At 33.0% G+C, this 17937-nt stretch overlaps 3 protein-coding genes across 7 annotated transcripts; all 3 read right to left on the bottom strand.

Moving 5' to 3' along the window:
* Positions 1 to 1144: 1144 nt before the first annotated feature.
* On the bottom strand, positions 1145 to 3248 carry LOC101267553 (protein trichome birefringence-like 4). The gene is made up of 5 exons (XM_004229024.5): positions 2561 to 3248; positions 2290 to 2482; positions 2019 to 2212; positions 1783 to 1941; positions 1145 to 1610 (listed from the first exon to the last, which is right to left on the bottom strand). The coding sequence occupies exons 1-5, from the start codon at positions 3052 to 3054 to the stop codon at positions 1253 to 1255; spliced, it is 1398 nt and encodes a 465-aa protein (XP_004229072.1). The 5' UTR covers positions 3055 to 3248; the 3' UTR covers positions 1145 to 1252.
* A 112-nt stretch (positions 3249 to 3360) lies between these two features.
* On the bottom strand, positions 3361 to 4892 carry LOC101258403 (uncharacterized). 2 transcript variants are annotated; one of them, XM_004228949.4, is made up of 4 exons: positions 4788 to 4892; positions 4342 to 4535; positions 3975 to 4200; positions 3361 to 3765 (listed from the first exon to the last, which is right to left on the bottom strand). In XM_004228949.4, exons 1-4 carry the CDS (start codon positions 4846 to 4848, stop codon positions 3647 to 3649), a joined length of 600 nt encoding a protein of 199 aa, XP_004228997.1. In that variant the 5' UTR covers positions 4849 to 4892; the 3' UTR covers positions 3361 to 3646. The 2 variants fall into 2 exon arrangements, with proteins under 2 accessions (XP_004228997.1, XP_010318844.1); XM_010320542.3 differs by having other exon boundaries at positions 3975 to 4206; positions 4788 to 4884.
* Positions 4893 to 5510: 618 nt separating this feature from the next.
* On the bottom strand, positions 5511 to 13453 carry LOC101258690 (putative pentatricopeptide repeat-containing protein At3g16890, mitochondrial). 4 transcript variants are annotated; one of them, XM_010320552.4, is made up of 3 exons: positions 11087 to 13453; positions 6281 to 6584; positions 5511 to 6153 (listed from the first exon to the last, which is right to left on the bottom strand). In XM_010320552.4, the coding sequence occupies exon 1, from the start codon at positions 13326 to 13328 to the stop codon at positions 11199 to 11201; it is 2130 nt and encodes a 709-aa protein (XP_010318854.1). In that variant the 5' UTR covers positions 13329 to 13453; the 3' UTR covers positions 5511 to 6153; positions 6281 to 6584; positions 11087 to 11198. The 4 variants fall into 4 exon arrangements, with proteins under 4 accessions (XP_010318854.1, XP_010318851.1, XP_010318856.1 ...); XM_010320549.4 differs by having other exon boundaries at positions 5511 to 6168; positions 11087 to 13438; XM_010320554.4 differs by having other exon boundaries at positions 5511 to 6168; positions 6266 to 6584; positions 11087 to 13432.
* Positions 13454 to 17937: the final 4484 nt, after the last annotated feature.

The raw sequence follows: 17937 nt of genomic DNA, 5'->3' as shown, positions 1-17937 counted from the left end.
AATTTATGTTATAAAATAAATTTAGTCTCATATCACATCTTTCAAATGAGATAAATTACTCTATAAATTATAATTTCAAAATAATTTTATCTGACATATCAAATGGTCCCTTTAAGTTATAATATAGACTAATATGACTTAGGTTGTTTCATTTGAATTTGAAGTTTATTGGTGGTAGTATGATTTCAAACCTAGTGAGCTTGACTCTTTCATATAGGTTTTGCCTTCGCGAAATTCGGATTAACTTTCCATTTAAAATATACTAAAATTACTTCTCGGTAATTTTTTCATTACAAAAATAGTTTTCGAGAAGCTAGATCTCTCAAAATATTTATGGTTGGTGTCACATGAATGAATAAATCAACACCACTTCTTTAATCAAACTTACATAGGTGTACTCATAATTTAATTTTAAAAGGGGAAATTTTAACTCAAAATGAGAGATAGGGGCTATTTGTTCCAATATATGAAAGAAGGGGCATTTTCAATTCTAAAATTGACATTAAACTCAATTATGATTCTATAGGCGATATAAAATTTTTAATCTAAATCATTTTCCTACCCTTTTCTGTTTTGTATACATTCAATTACAATTTTCATAAATGAAGGAAAAATATACTTATGATGATGAATGTACATGTAACATGTGGATTTCAATATATAGAGATTCTTTAAAAAGATTCAGAATAAAAACTACATATTTGAAAATCACATGAAACAAATTATAACCAATTTATTACAATTCATCTAGAATGGTAGATAACATAGGTTTTTTCATCTCAATTTATATTATTTATTTTTTTTAGTAAGTCTAAAAATATGATTTATATCTATATTTAATAACAATTTAATTTTAAAATCTTCATTTCACCCTTAATGATATGATTTGTAGTCACACACATCTCAAACTTATTTTATAGCATATGTTTCAAAAATCTTTCTTTTTTCATAAATTTTATGTCAAGTCAAACTATATCAAACTATATAGTGAATGTCTGGTTGAAAGTTTTCTCCTAATCACTAGATCAAGAGTTCAAAGTTGGTAAGCACATGTCAAACTATATATAAATTGATACGAAGAGACTAATAGTTTTTCATCCGCAAGACAACATAAAAAATACAAAGTATCACTAGGCAACGGACCTTCAAAAATTCCACACTTTTGTTCCTCTAGTCTCAACTTCAGTAATCACTTGGAACCAATTTTCAAAGCAAAAATGTGCATTTGATCATATTTACACATTACAAGACCTTAGTGAAAAAGGCCAAGAGAGAATGATTTGGGATGGGAAGACTTCTGATGTGATTGAAGCAAAGTTGCATAAAGTAGCTGATTCCAAGAATCTGGTATACCAGGAAGGCACCAATGGCTGCAGTCTTGAAACATCCCTGGCCTCCTCTTTGATTTTGCCCCTCTGAAAATTGAAGGGTGTCCTTCTTTTCTGTAGTCTGTCATCTTAGTAATGTTGAGATAAACAACTGGTGTCTTCATTTCTGATATTACTGATTCAAGAACTCTCATCATCCATGGATATGGACCTAATTGAGTCTCGTTTGTTATCGGTTTCGTCTCCCCATCACAGTTTCCTCCTGAGTTCCATTGACCACCTCTGCAAAAAAGGGAATTCCCCTCATTAGCCTATCAAACAACAAGGGGTCTGGAGAAGGTAGGGCGTACGCAAATGAGAGATTGTTTCCGAAAGATCCTCAAAAATTATAAGAATGAAGAAAGCATAGCGGTTAAAAGGAGTCAGTAGACTATCGAAAAAAGAGAAGTTTTACTTGAAATGAGAAGCTGAATATCCCCTAAAAAACACTCTAGTTTTGGTGCTGTTGATAGTTGTATCAACCCAATGTGCCCATGTCTTCAATGCCTTAGTATATGCATCTGCCACTTCCAATCTGTTATACACATGATTCCCTTCTTGAAAGTAGTTACTCCTAAACAGGGAAAATTAATAAAAAATCATTTCTTGGAAGAAAAAAAATCAGCAACAGAAGATTGATATAATCTTTACACTTTGTGAGTTTTCTGGTGAGTCCACCAATGACCAGTATTGAAGATGATAATGTCAGCATCATGGTACTTAGTAAGAGAGCCATGGATTGTATCGAGACGTAGAGTTTCACGACGTGCTCCAGCTTTATCCGAAAACCTCCATTCTTGAACTAGGAATGGGGATTTTATGAAGTCAATTGAACATTTGAAATCCTACACATAACAAAACAAATATAATTCAAGAAACTTGAAAATCATTAATAACTAGTAGTATAAGTAGTTCATTGAACCTTAAATTTGAAAGAATAAAATCCTTGACTTCTGAACTGACGATAGCCCGAAACTTCGTTCACCCTGTTCTTGTCGATGAGTGAGTTTCTCAAAGCACAAACCAGAGATTCCCACATGTTTCTGTTCAATGAATCTCCAACAAAAACCAGTCTTTTTCCCTTTAACATCTTCAGCATTTTCAACCCATCAAACCTGTTAAAAGAGAGATGAATTCAACAAGAAGATAGATTTGTGAGAAAAAAACAGGGGATTATAAATCAAGAATTGAACCTTGGGATTTCGCAACCATGTGGCTTCCATTTGAGCCTGAGATAATCTGTATCACGACGTCCATTCTTGAAACAGTTGAAAGAATTGTCGATAAACGGACAAGAACCCAGTTTATAAAGCGGATGAAGATCATTGTCCTGTACCCATTCACCATCAAAAATATCACAACATTTGTCCTCTTCTTGAATAGTAACATCATGAATCCATGATTTTGTTGGGAAGTTTGTGGGTGCTGAAACTGTACTGCTAGTTGTGTGAGTATCAGATACTGGTACTAAATCAAATTCATGAATGGAAGAAAATGAGTGGGAGTGAAGACGAGAAGCAAGAATCTTGGTGGTGATGACGGAGGGAGAGGAGAAGAAAATGATGAAGATGAGGAGAGTTAAGGTGCTGAAGAAAAGAGTGAAGAAAACAGAAACTTGGGTTCTTGATTTTGAGAGGAAGATTGTAACATTTCTTGTGAAGATGCAGAGTTCCTTCAAAGAAGCCATTGATGGAGTAGAATGCAGAGTTCCTTCAACAGGAAATTGATGAGAGAGAGAGAGAGAAAGAGGATGAATGAGCCCCTTTTAGTTTAGTTTATGTGTGTATCAAGGAGACACAGATTTTGTTGTCAATCCGAATCAAAGTAGGTTGCAACTGTTGTATTTTGATCGCGGTAACTAATCTCCTGTTATGTTTCGTTGTTTCTTTCATCAATCACAATTGATCTTAATATCTTTTGGGAGCCCTTTCCTTTCTTCTCAATATAGTTAATTAAAAGATAAACTCGCAATTAAGAAAAACTTAGTTATCAATTAAAGAAAAAACTTACTAGATATCATTAAAGAAAGAAAGTACAGTTGTATGTTTCAAGAGTTATGGATGCATATTTACAAGGCTACAACAACTCATATGGAACAAGAATATCCAATAAATAGATGTTACAACTACAACATTCTCATACTGATCAATATCTAATAATGAACAGATGGACTTTTGTTTACTAGTACCACATGATCAACACACTAGTCAAAAACTAGAGCGTTGCATGTAAATCAGACGCTAGTTTTTCCAGCAATATCTTCACTTGTGAACATTGCTTCAAAGGAAGAAAATAAGGGCCAAAGTCATCAGAACAAAGCTATGCAGCATGGACGATTTTGAAGCACGAAAAGCAGTGTTGTCATAAGCTAGGATGTGCTCAGCAACATTGAAAAGACCTGTTGACATATTTCAGAATGAGTTCAGTTTCGATAAAGAGACAAGAAGATCCAAACACATTGAATAGTGTACTGTCAATGTATATAAATTAAAGATTTGTTTCTTTAAACGTACTCCCAACTCGAAACAAATTAATCATATCCAATAAGTTTATCAACAGAACAAATATACTGGACAGTTTTGTATAGTGAAGTGGAGAAAGTTTAACCTCTTTCAGGGCCATAGCTACATCCCTCCTTGATAGTCTCTTCGACTGCTCTGACGGTGGCTTTATTATAAAATCTGAACTGCGACAGTATGCTTCCAAGACAATTAAGCACATGGTGAGTCTCCTCCAAGCAGGGTCCTTTGCAGTATTGATCGGTATATTCAGGTGGTACATGGAGCTCCCCTGTCTCAGTCAATCTGTAAGACTCTTCACAACTACTGTAAATCTGCAGCTTCAGTATTTGAACTAAGTTACACATCCATTATTGAATTTCAAATTGTATTAAAGCTATCCAAAAACGTGTCGGAGAAATATACCAAAGATAAAGTGAGAACATCCATCATTTGCATGGGTAAGAATGACTTACATGCTTATCAGTGAAACATTGCAATGCCTTAGAGAAAAGATAGTCAGGTCGAGCATCAATTGTGCCACCACCATATTGAGGTGAATCACCGTTTTCAGATGAATATCCTCCATTTGTTCCTCCATAGTTAGGTAAATATTCATTTCCAAGTACTCCTGCAGCGGCGGTTTGACCCTCATAATCATCTACTTTACCTATCAAACAACAATCTACATTAATGTCATATATATGAAAATCAGCAATATAAAGGAGCAAGAAGAATAGGGGTTCATTTCTCATATGGTCGATCCCTCAACTAGTTAATAGTTATTATTGCCTTAGAAAGTCTTTCTTCTCGATTCCAATTTTCTTCAACAAAGAAACTAAGCTCTTGAGATAATAGCACTATTAGTTGAGCGATCATATGAGAAATTAACTCGAAGAAAAGTAGAAAGCATATATGTCACCTAGTGTGAAACGGAAAAACAAGAAACAGGTCAGGGTTAAAGATTGAAGAGAATGCTTCATGTTGGGTAATGTTCTACCTGCGGGATGGCTGCAGATATATATATATATATATATATATATATATATATATATATATATATATATTTGAAGTTTACAATTATGGCATGGAATGTTAATGAAGCTTATAGTTGAAGAATCTACATTAGTCAAGTAAAACAAAGATAATTTCCATAGGGAAAAGTAAAAGCAATGGGTGATCTGCTCGATGGAAAGTTAAAATATTGGATGGTCTAAAAAGGTGAGTGACTAAATTAAGTTGAACTAACTAGACTTTACTTGCTTGACGTATTTTGCATTGAAAATCAAACCTAAAAAGATCCATCCTTGCCCCACAAGTTACCCTTTATAATACGTAGTACTGCTCATTGACCATCTGAAGCCAGGATGTTGATGTAATAGTGATTGAAAACGAATTTCAAAATCAGGCTGACTAAGGGCAAAACGCTTCCTACCTTATTCCTGTATCTGAATCCGAGAGGTTTAGTTAATAAAGAAGGAATCTCAACCATCACACACTTTCCTCAAAGCTAAAACCTTGAGGGAAGGTTACATGGAAGAGTAGAATAACTTATAATTTTAGGTGAGAAGAAGCAAGAGACCACCTAACCTCAGAAATAAACTAGATATTGTAGCTTTGGTGGGTAAGAAGAAGAGACAGTATGAACACCTAATTTTGTTACTTAGATAAGCATATCAACAATTCATCTTGAAGTATTCACATTAGTGAAATATTACATTTGACAGAACATACTGAATTTGCTAATACATGTTAGTAATTCACACTAAAACAATTTTCCAAGAGAAACATGCTATTGTTCCTCATACAAGCATTTAGTAACAGAAATACATTGATACAGGGGCTTGTGTCTTGATGATTAGTGATTACTTAGCTAGGAGGGCTTCTGGAAATATCGAAATATGGCAAAGACCAATCTCAGATTCCAAATAAAATGTTAAAAAGGGACAGCATCACTTCCTCGTAATCCTTCCTTTTGCGAATCTGCTAGGCTAAGTACTCAGTAGTGGTTGGACTTGTCATTACACATTACTCCTTTTAACCCCAAAAGAATAACCACCCCAGCCTCAACGGGCCAACTTAGAACAGAACATCGACACTTTTTTTTTAATCATGCATGCTGAGATAAAAGTTCTCAACCAACACAGACAATCAGATATCTCCATATCCTACATTACGAGGGCCTTAAGGCACATGTCAGGAGCGACATCTTGTTAACTTATGTTCGGCCTTCTTTACATGGCTGAAGGAATTAGTAGAGAAAAAAACTTCATCATAGCTGCCAGAAGCTGCATGAACACAAACTGAAATCAATCATCAGTATTGTCAACTCCACCTAGACAAGAATAAAGATGAAAAGGAAGAAAAAACTATTCATTGTGTACGAAGTCAAGAAAAAACCTTTTGCAAACTTACACCCAGGTTTAATGCATGAGAGACCTAAACAAGGAGCTCTATCTTCATATTCATGGTGATTATCTATAACAGGTAGAAAAATCTGTTTGGACTTTGTCATTGATAAGACCATGACAGTAACTTCCTTCTTTTTCCTTTAGTCAGGTCCTTGAAATGAAATCAGATTTCTTAAGATCAAAGAGGTGTTTGATATAAAGCACCAACATATTTTTTCCCGATCTCATGGAAAAACAAGCAATATAACAGTTCTTTTAGATCAGAAGATAGCTGGCCATGTTGCTTGCTTTCTCAGCCCATTCCATTCCTGTGAAAACACAAGTAAATGCAAAAATAACTATAAGTTAAAAGTCTTCATCCTCATTTTAGGGGAAAATTGAGTTGAAATGTCAAATATTAACACAATCTCAATCCACATAGATGTAGAACAGCAACGTTCACAAAGGAGATATATAATTTGGAACTTTGTGCCATCCAATACAAGCAAATTAAAAAGTAAACCATCTGAAACAATATCAATCGATCCAAGCAGATATAAAATATCAATATTTCTACAATATAACTTGCAGTTTTTCCAGGGCAGATCAATCAAAGACTGCTTCTCCTTGGAAAAACAGTCAACTGTCATACAAAAAAATACTACTCCTATACCAGAGGGGCAGACATATAGTCACAAGCGAAAATTCTAACCCCCGAACACTTCTCTGACAGGAGTCCTAAAAATAAGAAAAATATAATACGAACACACTTATACCAGGAGTACCTAAAGTAGTGCCTTGTGGCGGAGTATTCTATTAACTTTCAATTGCTAAAAGATTGGAATTCCTTTGAACCTAAAGACTTGAGAGGTAGAGTAGAAATCTACAAAAAGTAAAGGGTGTGCATATGTAGCCATGAGATTTGGTAGTGCCTGTAAGCCTGTGTAACATCTCTTTTATAGTGTACCTAACATTTAGGTAGCCAGGCAACATCACCTCAGTTTTATCGTACAAAGTTGTCCAATAAGAGTAATCCAAGCGTGAACTACAGCAGGGAATCACACTTCAGATATCTGCATCACGTATCGATATTTCTGCAAGATCATTATCACTACAAAATCTCCAAGTATCCGGATGTTTGACATGGACAACGTTATCCTATTGGAACAGCCGACATCCTATTCTTCAACCTATACCTCCTTTTAATATTCAAAATTATGTTATTGATACAACACAAAGAAAATGCTTATATACAAACATTATAAATTTGTATTGTTTTTTTGATAATGGTAGTGTGAGAATCAGCGTGCACACATCTCAACTGATTGACTTGTTACCTGCTACTTTACCCACCAAGACATGGACAAATAGGAAGAAATCGCTGGACGTTATCTGAATCAGCTGGAATTTGAGTCATGATCTCTCATAGTCCTTCTAGCTTTCATTAATCGCTAGATAATACCCTTGCTTGTTATACAAAAAAATATATAACATGTAAACCGTAATTAAGAACTCAAATTGAAGCCAATTATTTACGCAAACTGGAGTATCCTTGTTATACCATAAATACAAGTAAGATGCAAAAGGAACTTAAATGTCTATCTATGGATCCTTCAAATATTTCTACTAAGCCTTTCTTTCCAAATAGTATAGAAAAGCAGAGAGTTCTTTTATTACAGCCTCCATATTATCTTCCAATAGGCAACTGCCTCTGCTGCCATTCTAGGGTAAGCAACGAAATATTAAATAAATGAATTGCAGACAACACTCTAATTCAAAGCTAGAAGGACTCCAATATATAGTAGGTAAAATTGACATGCTTTTTCCAGAACAATCATAAACACGGACTAGCAGCAAGAATCCAACTGAATGATTAAAGCATCAGTTGTTTGAACATAGCTCAATCAGAAAGTGACAGATTCTGGCTATGCTATCGTTCAATACAAAATCAAGAAAGCTGAAGTATACCCCGTTGCTCTTCTTCATTTATCCATTTAAACTTGGGTAGGAACACGTGTATCAAGGGAATCCGATTGTACAACTTCTTACTAGTAGATAAGCCAAATTAAGAAAATCATGCAGTTTTTTTTAACATTCTAATTCACCCTGACATTTTGATAAGGAAGAGAGAACAATATCATTGAAGACCTTCCAGAATATTGAGACAACATAGCATACATATACATCATTTTTGTTTTATATATTTTTTTGGCCCGAAAGGAAAAACTTATTGTATCTATAATTGATTGGATTGCTTATTCCCTGAGGGGCCATTTGGTTACGGTATAAGAGGGAATGCTATTCATGTATAAAACATTGTATTAGTTTTACTATGCCTAGTAATAAGTTTTTTATTAGGTTGAAAAGTCAACTTGACTTACACTATGTTTAGTTGATAAGTTCTAAATATTGTATAAAAGTTATTCATGTATGAATTCTATACCATGTTTGGTTGCCTTTTTCTGTAATCCTACATAATTAATACCTATATAACTTATGAGGGAATCTATGTATAAGTTATGCAGGATAGTAGGTGAAATAAATTATGTGGATATTAGTTATACATGTATTAAAATTACACATTTATCCCTATTAATTTATTTTAAAATCTTTTTTCATTGAAAACTTTATAGCTATTCTATTATCACAACTATTTTTGTTTCTTATTTCTTTTTGTATACAAACGACTTCTTATTTATTTTCATTTAAAATCAAAATATAAATATCTATTATTAATATTATGAATAGGAATGTATAATTTTGATAGCCCATATGCTAATTATATATATATATATATATATGCGCATTATATATTACTAAATATATCCACATATTTAATTATCATGTATTAATTTTTTATTTAGAATGTGAAATTATATATAACTTATATATTTGGTATACTAAAAATGTACAAACAACACATGCATCATATTAATAGAAATTTACATTATATAAAATAGGATAGTATAATGTACTTGAAATATATTTTTTTGAAACTGATGTACTTGAAATATATCAATAGTATTTTATTTTTACAAGCTTTAAACATTAAACAAACAATGAGAAAAAAACACATAACTCCTAGTTAAGTATAGAGATAATTCCTTTCTTTATTTTTCAAGGGAGAATTTATACTATTTGCTTACTTATTTTATTTGTAAATAACATATATTAATTTATATTAAAATCAATATTTAATAGTTAATAATTCATATAATGTAGTCTCTACCTAACTAAATAACACCTACATAACTAATACCTAATACCTGTATAACTAGGCCTAACTGCATAACTAAACCCCGCATAACTAATACCTGCATAACTAAACCATGCATAACTATACCGGCATAACTCTAACCAATAACCAAACGGCCCCTAACGGTGTTGTTCAGTCACCCATTCACTTGTACATTCTTCTACAAAATGTTGGCATATTTAGTTGATGAAATTCTTTGATAAATCAAAATGAAAAAAAAATTAAAATACAATGTTGAATGAGGTGCTCAGCATACTCTCCATCTTTGTTAAACATACATCACCAACTCACTGTAACCTAGGCCTCCTACTCAAGTTGTTGGCTGTCAAAATGGAACCTGATGCTGCACTCTATGTGCAGAGGCAACATTCTTAGGTGTCTTGGGCTTCCATGACATCAACCACATCAGAATTGACCTATGCCCATTAAGTAAAGTAGGATATGTCAGTGACCATGCACGTCGTAGCACTCACCGAGGGCATGGAATGTCTAATATTTTGATTAGAATATCAACAGTATTTCTCTGTTAGATACTCTGGTCGACATAGTGGAAAGGTTAATTCAATTCACGAAGGAATCATGCAAAATTATCCCCTGAACTGGAATATTATTTTGAGATCTTCGACCATATTAGAGGGTTCAATGTTACTATTGTAACTTTGGCCGCTAAGATTTGACCTCACTGAAAAACATCTTCTGGATGAGTTCCGTATTCACTTTTCAGACACAACAAGTGTTCAGTGAAACTTCTACTTCAGTCCATCCCCCCAAAACTGCAAGGGTTTAGTTAAAGAAAGTCACATGATTACAACAAATTCAGGTATATATAAGCGTCATTTTAGCCAATTTCCCCAACATAAATAAAAAGGGCGAATCAAACAATTACAGTGAACTATGAGGGCTGCTTACTATGATAATAGATCACAGCTAATTCGTACATGGAAACAAAACATTTACGGTTTTCCATCAACATTACATTAAGAATTGCTGCTTACTATAATAGATCACAGATAATTTAATAACGTGGAAAACAAGAAAAACATGTGTCCTAATAGAGTACACAGAGATAATCTATTGACAAGTCTAGTATTTTATTTAGTCAATTAAATAGGAACACTTGTGAACAAATGATAAACACAAAAGGCGACATCTGAGGCATCACCAGTCCATAGAGCAGCACATTCACTTTTTAAACTTGACCATTCCCACTTTCCAGTACATTAGACTAGTAATTAATTACAACCAAATCCCACTTTTTCCTCTGCCTGGCAGTATGCATTCTTTATCCTTGCGCACATAGCATCCTTTACCATTTGGGATTCACACTTGCAAATATAGTGATCAGAGGAGCAAGGATGGGAAAAGGTAACTTTTATTAGCAATAGATTTTTCTATGTCAAGCATCAACGGGGAAAACATAAAGCTAATAGCAACTGAGAGATCAAAAAGAAACAGACATTCATAAACAAAATAAGAAATAATACAGCAACAAAAGAAGAGGTGAACAAGTAGAAAATCAAAGAGAAGAGATCATAACAGCATACCAATAGTAACTTATCAAGAAAGCAGTCATACCTATAGTCATTTGGCCAACCTGATGGGGCAATAGCAATGGTATGTTCATGATTGGCTAACACGCAGCGTAGCTTGTGAGCATTAAGTGATAATCACTCCTAAATCAAAGATACTATGAAGAAGTGATAGGTTCCAATAGCATCCCCCCTTTTCCGCACTCCTTTAAAACATCCTGAGCTTCTTTAGTATGACCTGATTGAATAAGTGAATCAAGATATAGTTTACATGTCAAAGCATCGGGGATGCATCCATTTGCTTCCATTGAAAAAAACAAGTTCTTAGCTTCATCATATCTCCCTGAGTTACATAAGGCTCTGATAAAAGCACCATAAGTATGATTATCAGGGATCAAATCCAGGGTCAACATGCTTACCAGAAGCCTTTGTGCCTCATCAATCTTATTCATCTTACAAAAACTTTGGATTAAGGCATTGAAGGATAAAACATCTGGCTTTATTCCATCACCTTGCATTTTTCGTAATAATTTCAGTGATCTACCTACATCCCCGAGGACACAAAGTGCACGAATTAAGATATTGTATGGTACAGTGTTTGGAGCAACTCCCCATTCTATCATCTCTGTGAGACAGTCTAAAGCATCGTCAATGCGGTTTACTCTACAGAGGCTATCAATCATTGAACTAAACGTGAAAATGTCTGGTCGAAAACCATGTTCTAGTAGTATGACTAATAGCTCATGTACCTTGTTAACCTCCCCTACCTTGGAATATCCACTAATAAGAGTGTTAAAAGTTGCAATATTGGGAGTGACACCTCTCTGAAGCATATCTTTGAAAGCATCTGATGCTTTTTTCATCATTTTGATTTTGCAAAAGCAATCAATGACCCGGTTATAGAAGAATGTGTTAGATACAAGACCATCCTTAAACACCTGGTCCATATATTTGTTCCCCTGTTCAACTCTCCCTCCTTTATAGAGAGCATCAGCAAGTGCAAGATAAATATCAACACTAACCTTCACACCTCGAACAGTGATGAAGTCTAACATCTGACAAGTATCATCAAGCTCCAATCCTTTGATTAAGCAAGTCAGTGCAATGTTAAGAATTGAGTTATCCAGGAAGTAACCTTTATCAATTGAAATTCTTAAAAGTTGAGCTGCTTCTCTGGGCAAAAATTTAGTACTAAGGCACTGTAGCATGGAAGAACAAGCTACATTAGGCAAGACATGTTCTTTTTCTAACCATCTACATAACAATTCAAAGCCCTTATCTGGTGTCACACAGCGAAATACCCCATTAACCAATGATCTTACAGTAGCTTCATTTGGTACAATACCCCTACTCTTCATTACCCCAAACAGCTCAAATGCCCCGTCCACCCTTTTAGCATTACAAAACCCCTCAACCAAAATTGTGTAAGTAAACACATTGGGAGAGTATCCCACTCCTTCCATCTGTTTCACCAGACGAAGCGCCTCCTCCACAACCCCAGCCTTACAAACTCCATGAATAAGAATATTATACGTAAATTTATCTGGTTTACAGTTATCTACCTGCATTTGCTGAAACTTTAAATAGGCTAAGTCAAGTGAATTGCACTTGATCAATGCATCGATTACCGCATTATACAATCTAGTATTAGGAGCAAGCCCCAAATAAGAAACCTGCTCCAAAATGTCAGTAGAGTACTTCCCCAACCCTAATCTCCCCCAACTACCAATTAGGACACAAAGCAAGTCCACAGTAACTACATTTCCAGAGTTTCTGATATCTTGAACAAGCTCAGCTGACAACAAAAGGGGACCTTTCCTAAAAAGTACATTACTTAAAACCACCTTAACTGATTGATTCTTCGCAAAAGAGGGACAAATCTTCACAACCCAGATATAAAATCTAAAAGGGTGTAATGGGTTTTCTTGATTTTGCAAAATACTAACAACTTCTTGCTGATTCAAAGTAACCCTCTTGGCTTTATACTCGTGGTTTAGCAATAAATACCAGTCTTTTCTTGCAAGAATTTGGGAAAAATACTTATGATCAATGACAGTTGCTCGAAAGTTTACCTTTTTAACTGCTACGGAAGTGTTGGAATTCGAATGGGATGAAGGCTTCGGCTTAGTGGGTGAACTTTGTTGAGTAATGGGGTTGCTAGTGGTGGCAACAGAATCAAGATTTGAGGGTTTCGGAGTAATGGGTCTGAGTGAACGTTGGTTTTGTTTAGAGAGATTGGTGAAAGCAGGTGAAGAAGCCCTTGAAGCTACAGAGGAAAACCCTCTCATACTCTTTCACTCCCCTTTGAAGCTCTACTTCTCAACTCGACTATGTTTTCATCTTCACTCTCTTATTAAATTTTAACCTTCTACTTCAAGCTCTTGGCAGGAGAAAAATCAATTACAATTTAACTAATAAATTATATATATGTTATAATTATATATGCATAGTATATTATTTTTATATAATTATATATGCATAGTATATTATTTTTAGGAATTCTAATGAAAAAATAGATATAATGTGCTTTTTATATGTGCAATACTATTAGAAGTTAATGCATTATTGAGTGTTTTTTTACTATATTGAATTAACTAATAATATAAGTAAGGGACTTAGGCCTCATTTGTTTTCATTAAAATTTAGAGATCTGAATTAGAATGTACATCTGAATATTAAAATTTGCATTAAGATCGAGGTGTTTTGATTTGAATATACATCTGAATATTAAGATGTGGTCTCTAAATCTGAACACTAAATAATTAATGTTGTTTGTTTTCAATATCTGAATGTTCAAGTAAAATTGAATATTATATTAATAAAATAGTATAAAATTTTTATTTTAACAAAATCTATCACTTTTGATTAAAAAAAGGTTTTAATAATCATAATTTGGAGTAGTATTTGTCATTCAAAAATCTTGATAAAAACCAAAATTATTATTGCAACCAATGTTCTTGACACACGTCGATACAAGAAAATTATTTATATAAAAAAATACTTGAAAAGATTTATAAAAACTTATCGATTCAAAAGGGAAAAATAGGTGTTTGATTGAGAAAAGAGAGAAACAAAGTTTTTAGTTATGAGGTAAGAAAATTTTTAGTTATGAGATAAAAAGGCATGTCCAAAGCAGAAAAACAACGATTTATTATTTGATAATTGATTTTGAATGTTGTTAAGAGTCTCCAACAGATCTGATTCGTTCACACCTCTTCAGACCTATTAAGAGTTATTTTTTTAAAAAATAAAACAAATAAACTTGATGGGTTAAATTTGAATGATTCAAGATCTAAAAGTCAAACATACTTAATGGGCTGAATCGAAATGGTTAAGATTCATACATCCATTAAGTGCAAACAAATAATGCCTTGAATATAATAAGAGTTTTGATATAAGAATTATAAGATCTAAAATGGCACATAAAATTCATGTCATTTGAATGATTCTATTTTTCATTTCTTTTATTTTTATAAATGATTAATGACCAAATTAAATCAACTCGAATTCGATAACAACCAAATGAATAAATAAATATTATGTTTGATTTGATTTTAACAATTTGAAATCTGATTCAATTAATTTGATTTTGATCTTAACCAATAATCAATCAGAACAAATTTATGAACACTCCTACTCTTACTAATCACCTCTATACATATAGATTATTCTCTCTTTTTCTTCTTTTAGGCTGTGATTGGAATATTTTCAATTTAATTAGAAATTAATATGCGATAGCAAAATTAAATGCGTCATATGAAAAAAATTATGAGCTTAAGGAATTATTTGTTTAAAATAATAAATTATTGAATATTTGAAATTTGAAAATGAGATGAATCCAAATAAAATCAAATAATTATATAATCAATCTCAGTTAATTTAGAGATAAAGTTAGTTGATTGAGGAATGTGATGTGTTGCATTATAATTAACCTGAGCCCGTTTGAATTAGTTTATTTTATGTATTTTAACTTAAATAGATTTAAAGCATTTTTCAAGTATTTTGAGGAAATTAAAAAAACTACTTACAAGCATGCACTTGATTTAAAACTAAAATAAACTAGAAATCGAATTAGAATTTTTAACATATGGCTTTCGGCTTTTACAAATCAAAATAATAAATTATTGAATATTTGAAATTTGAAAATGAGATGAATCCAAATAAAATCAAATAATTATATAATCAATCTCATTTAATTTAGAGATAAAATTAGTTGATTGAGGAATGTGATGTGTCGCATTATAATTAACCTGGGACTGTTTGAATTAATTTAGTTTATGTATTTTTAATTTAAATAGTTTTAAAGCATTTTTCAAGTATTTTGAGGGAATTTAAAAAAATACTTACAAGCATGCACTTGATTTAAAACTAAAATAAACTAGAAATCGAGTTAGAGGCTTTAACATATGGCTTTCGGCTTTTACAAATCAAAAGTCCAAAGCTAATTCATATTGGCTCTTATTCTCTTATTTAAAGTTAGCTTTTAAGAATATTTTGAGTGAGATAACATTTATATCTAATAGAAGATATTTATTGACCTTAAAACAATTTAGCTGTAACATGTGTAAGATGTTACAATTTAGTTGTAACATTTGTGAAGTACTCCAATATTCCGATAACATACATGTATAAATTTAACTTAAATAAGTAATATTAATTTTTTTTAATCTTTGTCAAGTAATACTAAAAAAATTAAAATCACATGACTTAAAGAAATACAATAATTAATACCAAAAAAAAAGAATTATAGTAAACTAAATTGTTACTTATCTCAAAGAAAGATAAAAATCATTCATTATCGGGCTTATGAACTCTTATAATTTAAATATGGTTTAACAATCGATGAGTCCGAGATTTGGACTCATTTAGGAATTTTTTCATATAGATTTAGTGTACTCAAGTACTTATTTTGTGCCATAAATTGATGTTCAAGCCTTGATTTTTCGGTATATGGATTGATGAGCAAAACAAAGACGCTAGCAGGCAAACAGAAACAAAACAAACTAAAGAAGTGAAGAAAGGCGAGCCTGAGGATCGCCCAGAGCATTTGGTGTGTCGCCAAGAGCACTTGGCGGCAAAACTGGGATAAAGTTGAGCCAAAAGATCTCGATTCAAGATAAATTCATGAGGAAGTGGTATCTCTTTAGAATTCCGATTGTTGTGAAAGTTACTGAATGAATCTATTTCATTCTAATTCGATCTAAGAAGAAAAAAATCACGCTCTGTAGGATTTGAACCTACGACATCGGGTTTTGGAGACCCACGTTCTACCCTAAAGTTTTAGTATGCCAACCTTGAGGGAAGAAACCAAGTCGGCGACAAAAAGGGTCAATCGGCGAATCATCGAGAATTTTCGTGATGCAAAGAGAGAATGCCCAAAGTTATAAGACTCGAGGATGGTAAAAGGCCAAGGCAAAAAGTGATATGAGAGAGCATTGGGCGGATCACTGAATAGTTCAGCGAACTCAACTTACTATGGCTAATGGACCTTCGTGGCTTAATTTAACCATCTATAAATTAGATTAACAATTATTTTAATATGTTTAGCTAGACTGAAAAAGGCAGAATTAGTTTAGAACACTTCTCTCTTGAGTTTTTCATAGTTTCTTAGCAAACTTAAAGGTCTTTGGAGATTCGATTTGAAGATTTTCAAGTGGGTTTCGAATTTCTATAAATTGAAGTATCTTAAGATTAATTACTCTTACCCAGTTGATGGCTAATCGATTTGGTAACTGTTTTTACTCCATTATGGTGTTTGGCTAAAACCACAATTCTTGGGGTGTGATCATGTAATTATGGGTTGAATTAGTTTATGGATATTGTTAATTACTAGCTTAAATGCTAAATTTAAGTGTGATTTTAATCATTAATTGTGGTTCAGTCTACGAGTTGTAGTTGCAAATCCACTTCTAATTTTATGTTCTTACCTTGCTCGAGAAGTTTTAAAACTAATATTCTTGATTAATGATTTGTAAGTATTGAGTTGAGATGGGTTTAGCTTTATAGAGTGAATCCTAAACGAATCCTACTCATCTAGCTTGAGATAGTGGATAAATTAAAGTGTGGGATGTTCTTCATTGTTATGTTTGTTGATGTTCAAAATAATTAACCTGATCCTGGATAGTTGTTCGAGAGAAAGCTATGTCCCTTATATAGTCTAGTCTACTCAATGATTTTTAGTTGCTTTCTATTAGTTTCAGTTACCCATATATCAAATTTTTCCTACGAACGGTCACATCCCGAGGATTTCTCTCCTTATTGTTATTTCAAATTGTTTGTGACTGCGTTGTAGTTAATAATTGCAAACCAAAATCCCCCATCTGACATTCGTGTCACTCATTTTAACTTGTTTCATGTCTTTTCTCGATAATTTCTATTCCTATAGCTGATTAGAACATGTTTGTACTTCCTAATTAAATTTGAACACGTAAAGCTCTCTGTGGGATTCAACGCTAACTCTTTGTTGGATTTTATACTGACTAACGATCATTTGCACCTAGATTCAGATAAGGTGTGCTTAAAACGTTAATCAAAATGGTGTCGCTGCCGGGGAGTAATGTTGTTTAAATTCTTTTGGTGAAGTTGAATAGTGATCTTTTTAGTTATAGTTGATTCAACCTATTTTAGTTTTTGTTATGTATTGCTTGTGTTAAGTAAAGGAGGAGATGAGTGTTAACATAAGTAGTAGTATCCAAGTGGGCCACCAAGATGACGTTGGAAACTTCAATGACTTAAATAATCCTAATGTGAATGACCCAATTTCATTGGGTAGCGTGCAACAATAAGTCTACCTCTAATTGAAGGAAATGTTGTTTTCCACATCAATTCCATTGGGTAGTGTGGAGCAATACATCTAAATCTAATTGAAGAAAATGTTGTTTTTCACATCACCGCACA

Source organism: Solanum lycopersicum, chromosome 1 (assembly GCF_036512215.1).
Source record: "Solanum lycopersicum chromosome 1, SLM_r2.1".
Lineage (NCBI taxonomy): Eukaryota > Viridiplantae > Streptophyta > Magnoliopsida > Solanales > Solanaceae > Solanum > Solanum lycopersicum.
This window is presented reverse-complemented; position numbering and strand designations above follow the sequence as displayed.

Bases quoted from the DNA above. Each gene is read 5' to 3' on its own strand.
- LOC101267553 (XM_004229024.5), bottom strand. From the start codon at position 3,054: ATGGCTTCTTTGAAGGAACTCTGCATCTTCACAAGAAATGTTACAATC. The intron at 2,213-2,289 runs GTTCAATGAACT...TGTTATGTGTAG, and splicing joins TTTATTCTTTCAAATTTAAG to GATTTCAAATGTTCAATTGA. The intron at 1,611-1,782 runs GTAAAACTTCTC...CCTTTTTTGCAG, and splicing joins TATTCAGCTTCTCATTTCAA to AGGTGGTCAATGGAACTCAG.
- LOC101258403 (XM_010320542.3), bottom strand. From the start codon at position 4,848: ATGAAGCATTCTCTTCAATCTTTAACCCTGACCTGTTTCTTGTTTTTC. The intron at 4,536-4,787 runs GTGACATATATG...GTTGTTTGATAG, and splicing joins GTTTTTCCGTTTCACACTAG to GTAAAGTAGATGATTATGAG. The intron at 3,766-3,974 runs GTTAAACTTTCT...ATATGTCAACAG, and splicing joins TAGCTATGGCCCTGAAAGAG to GTCTTTTCAATGTTGCTGAG.
- LOC101258690 (XM_010320552.4), bottom strand. From the start codon at position 13,328: ATGAGAGGGTTTTCCTCTGTAGCTTCAAGGGCTTCTTCACCTGCTTTC.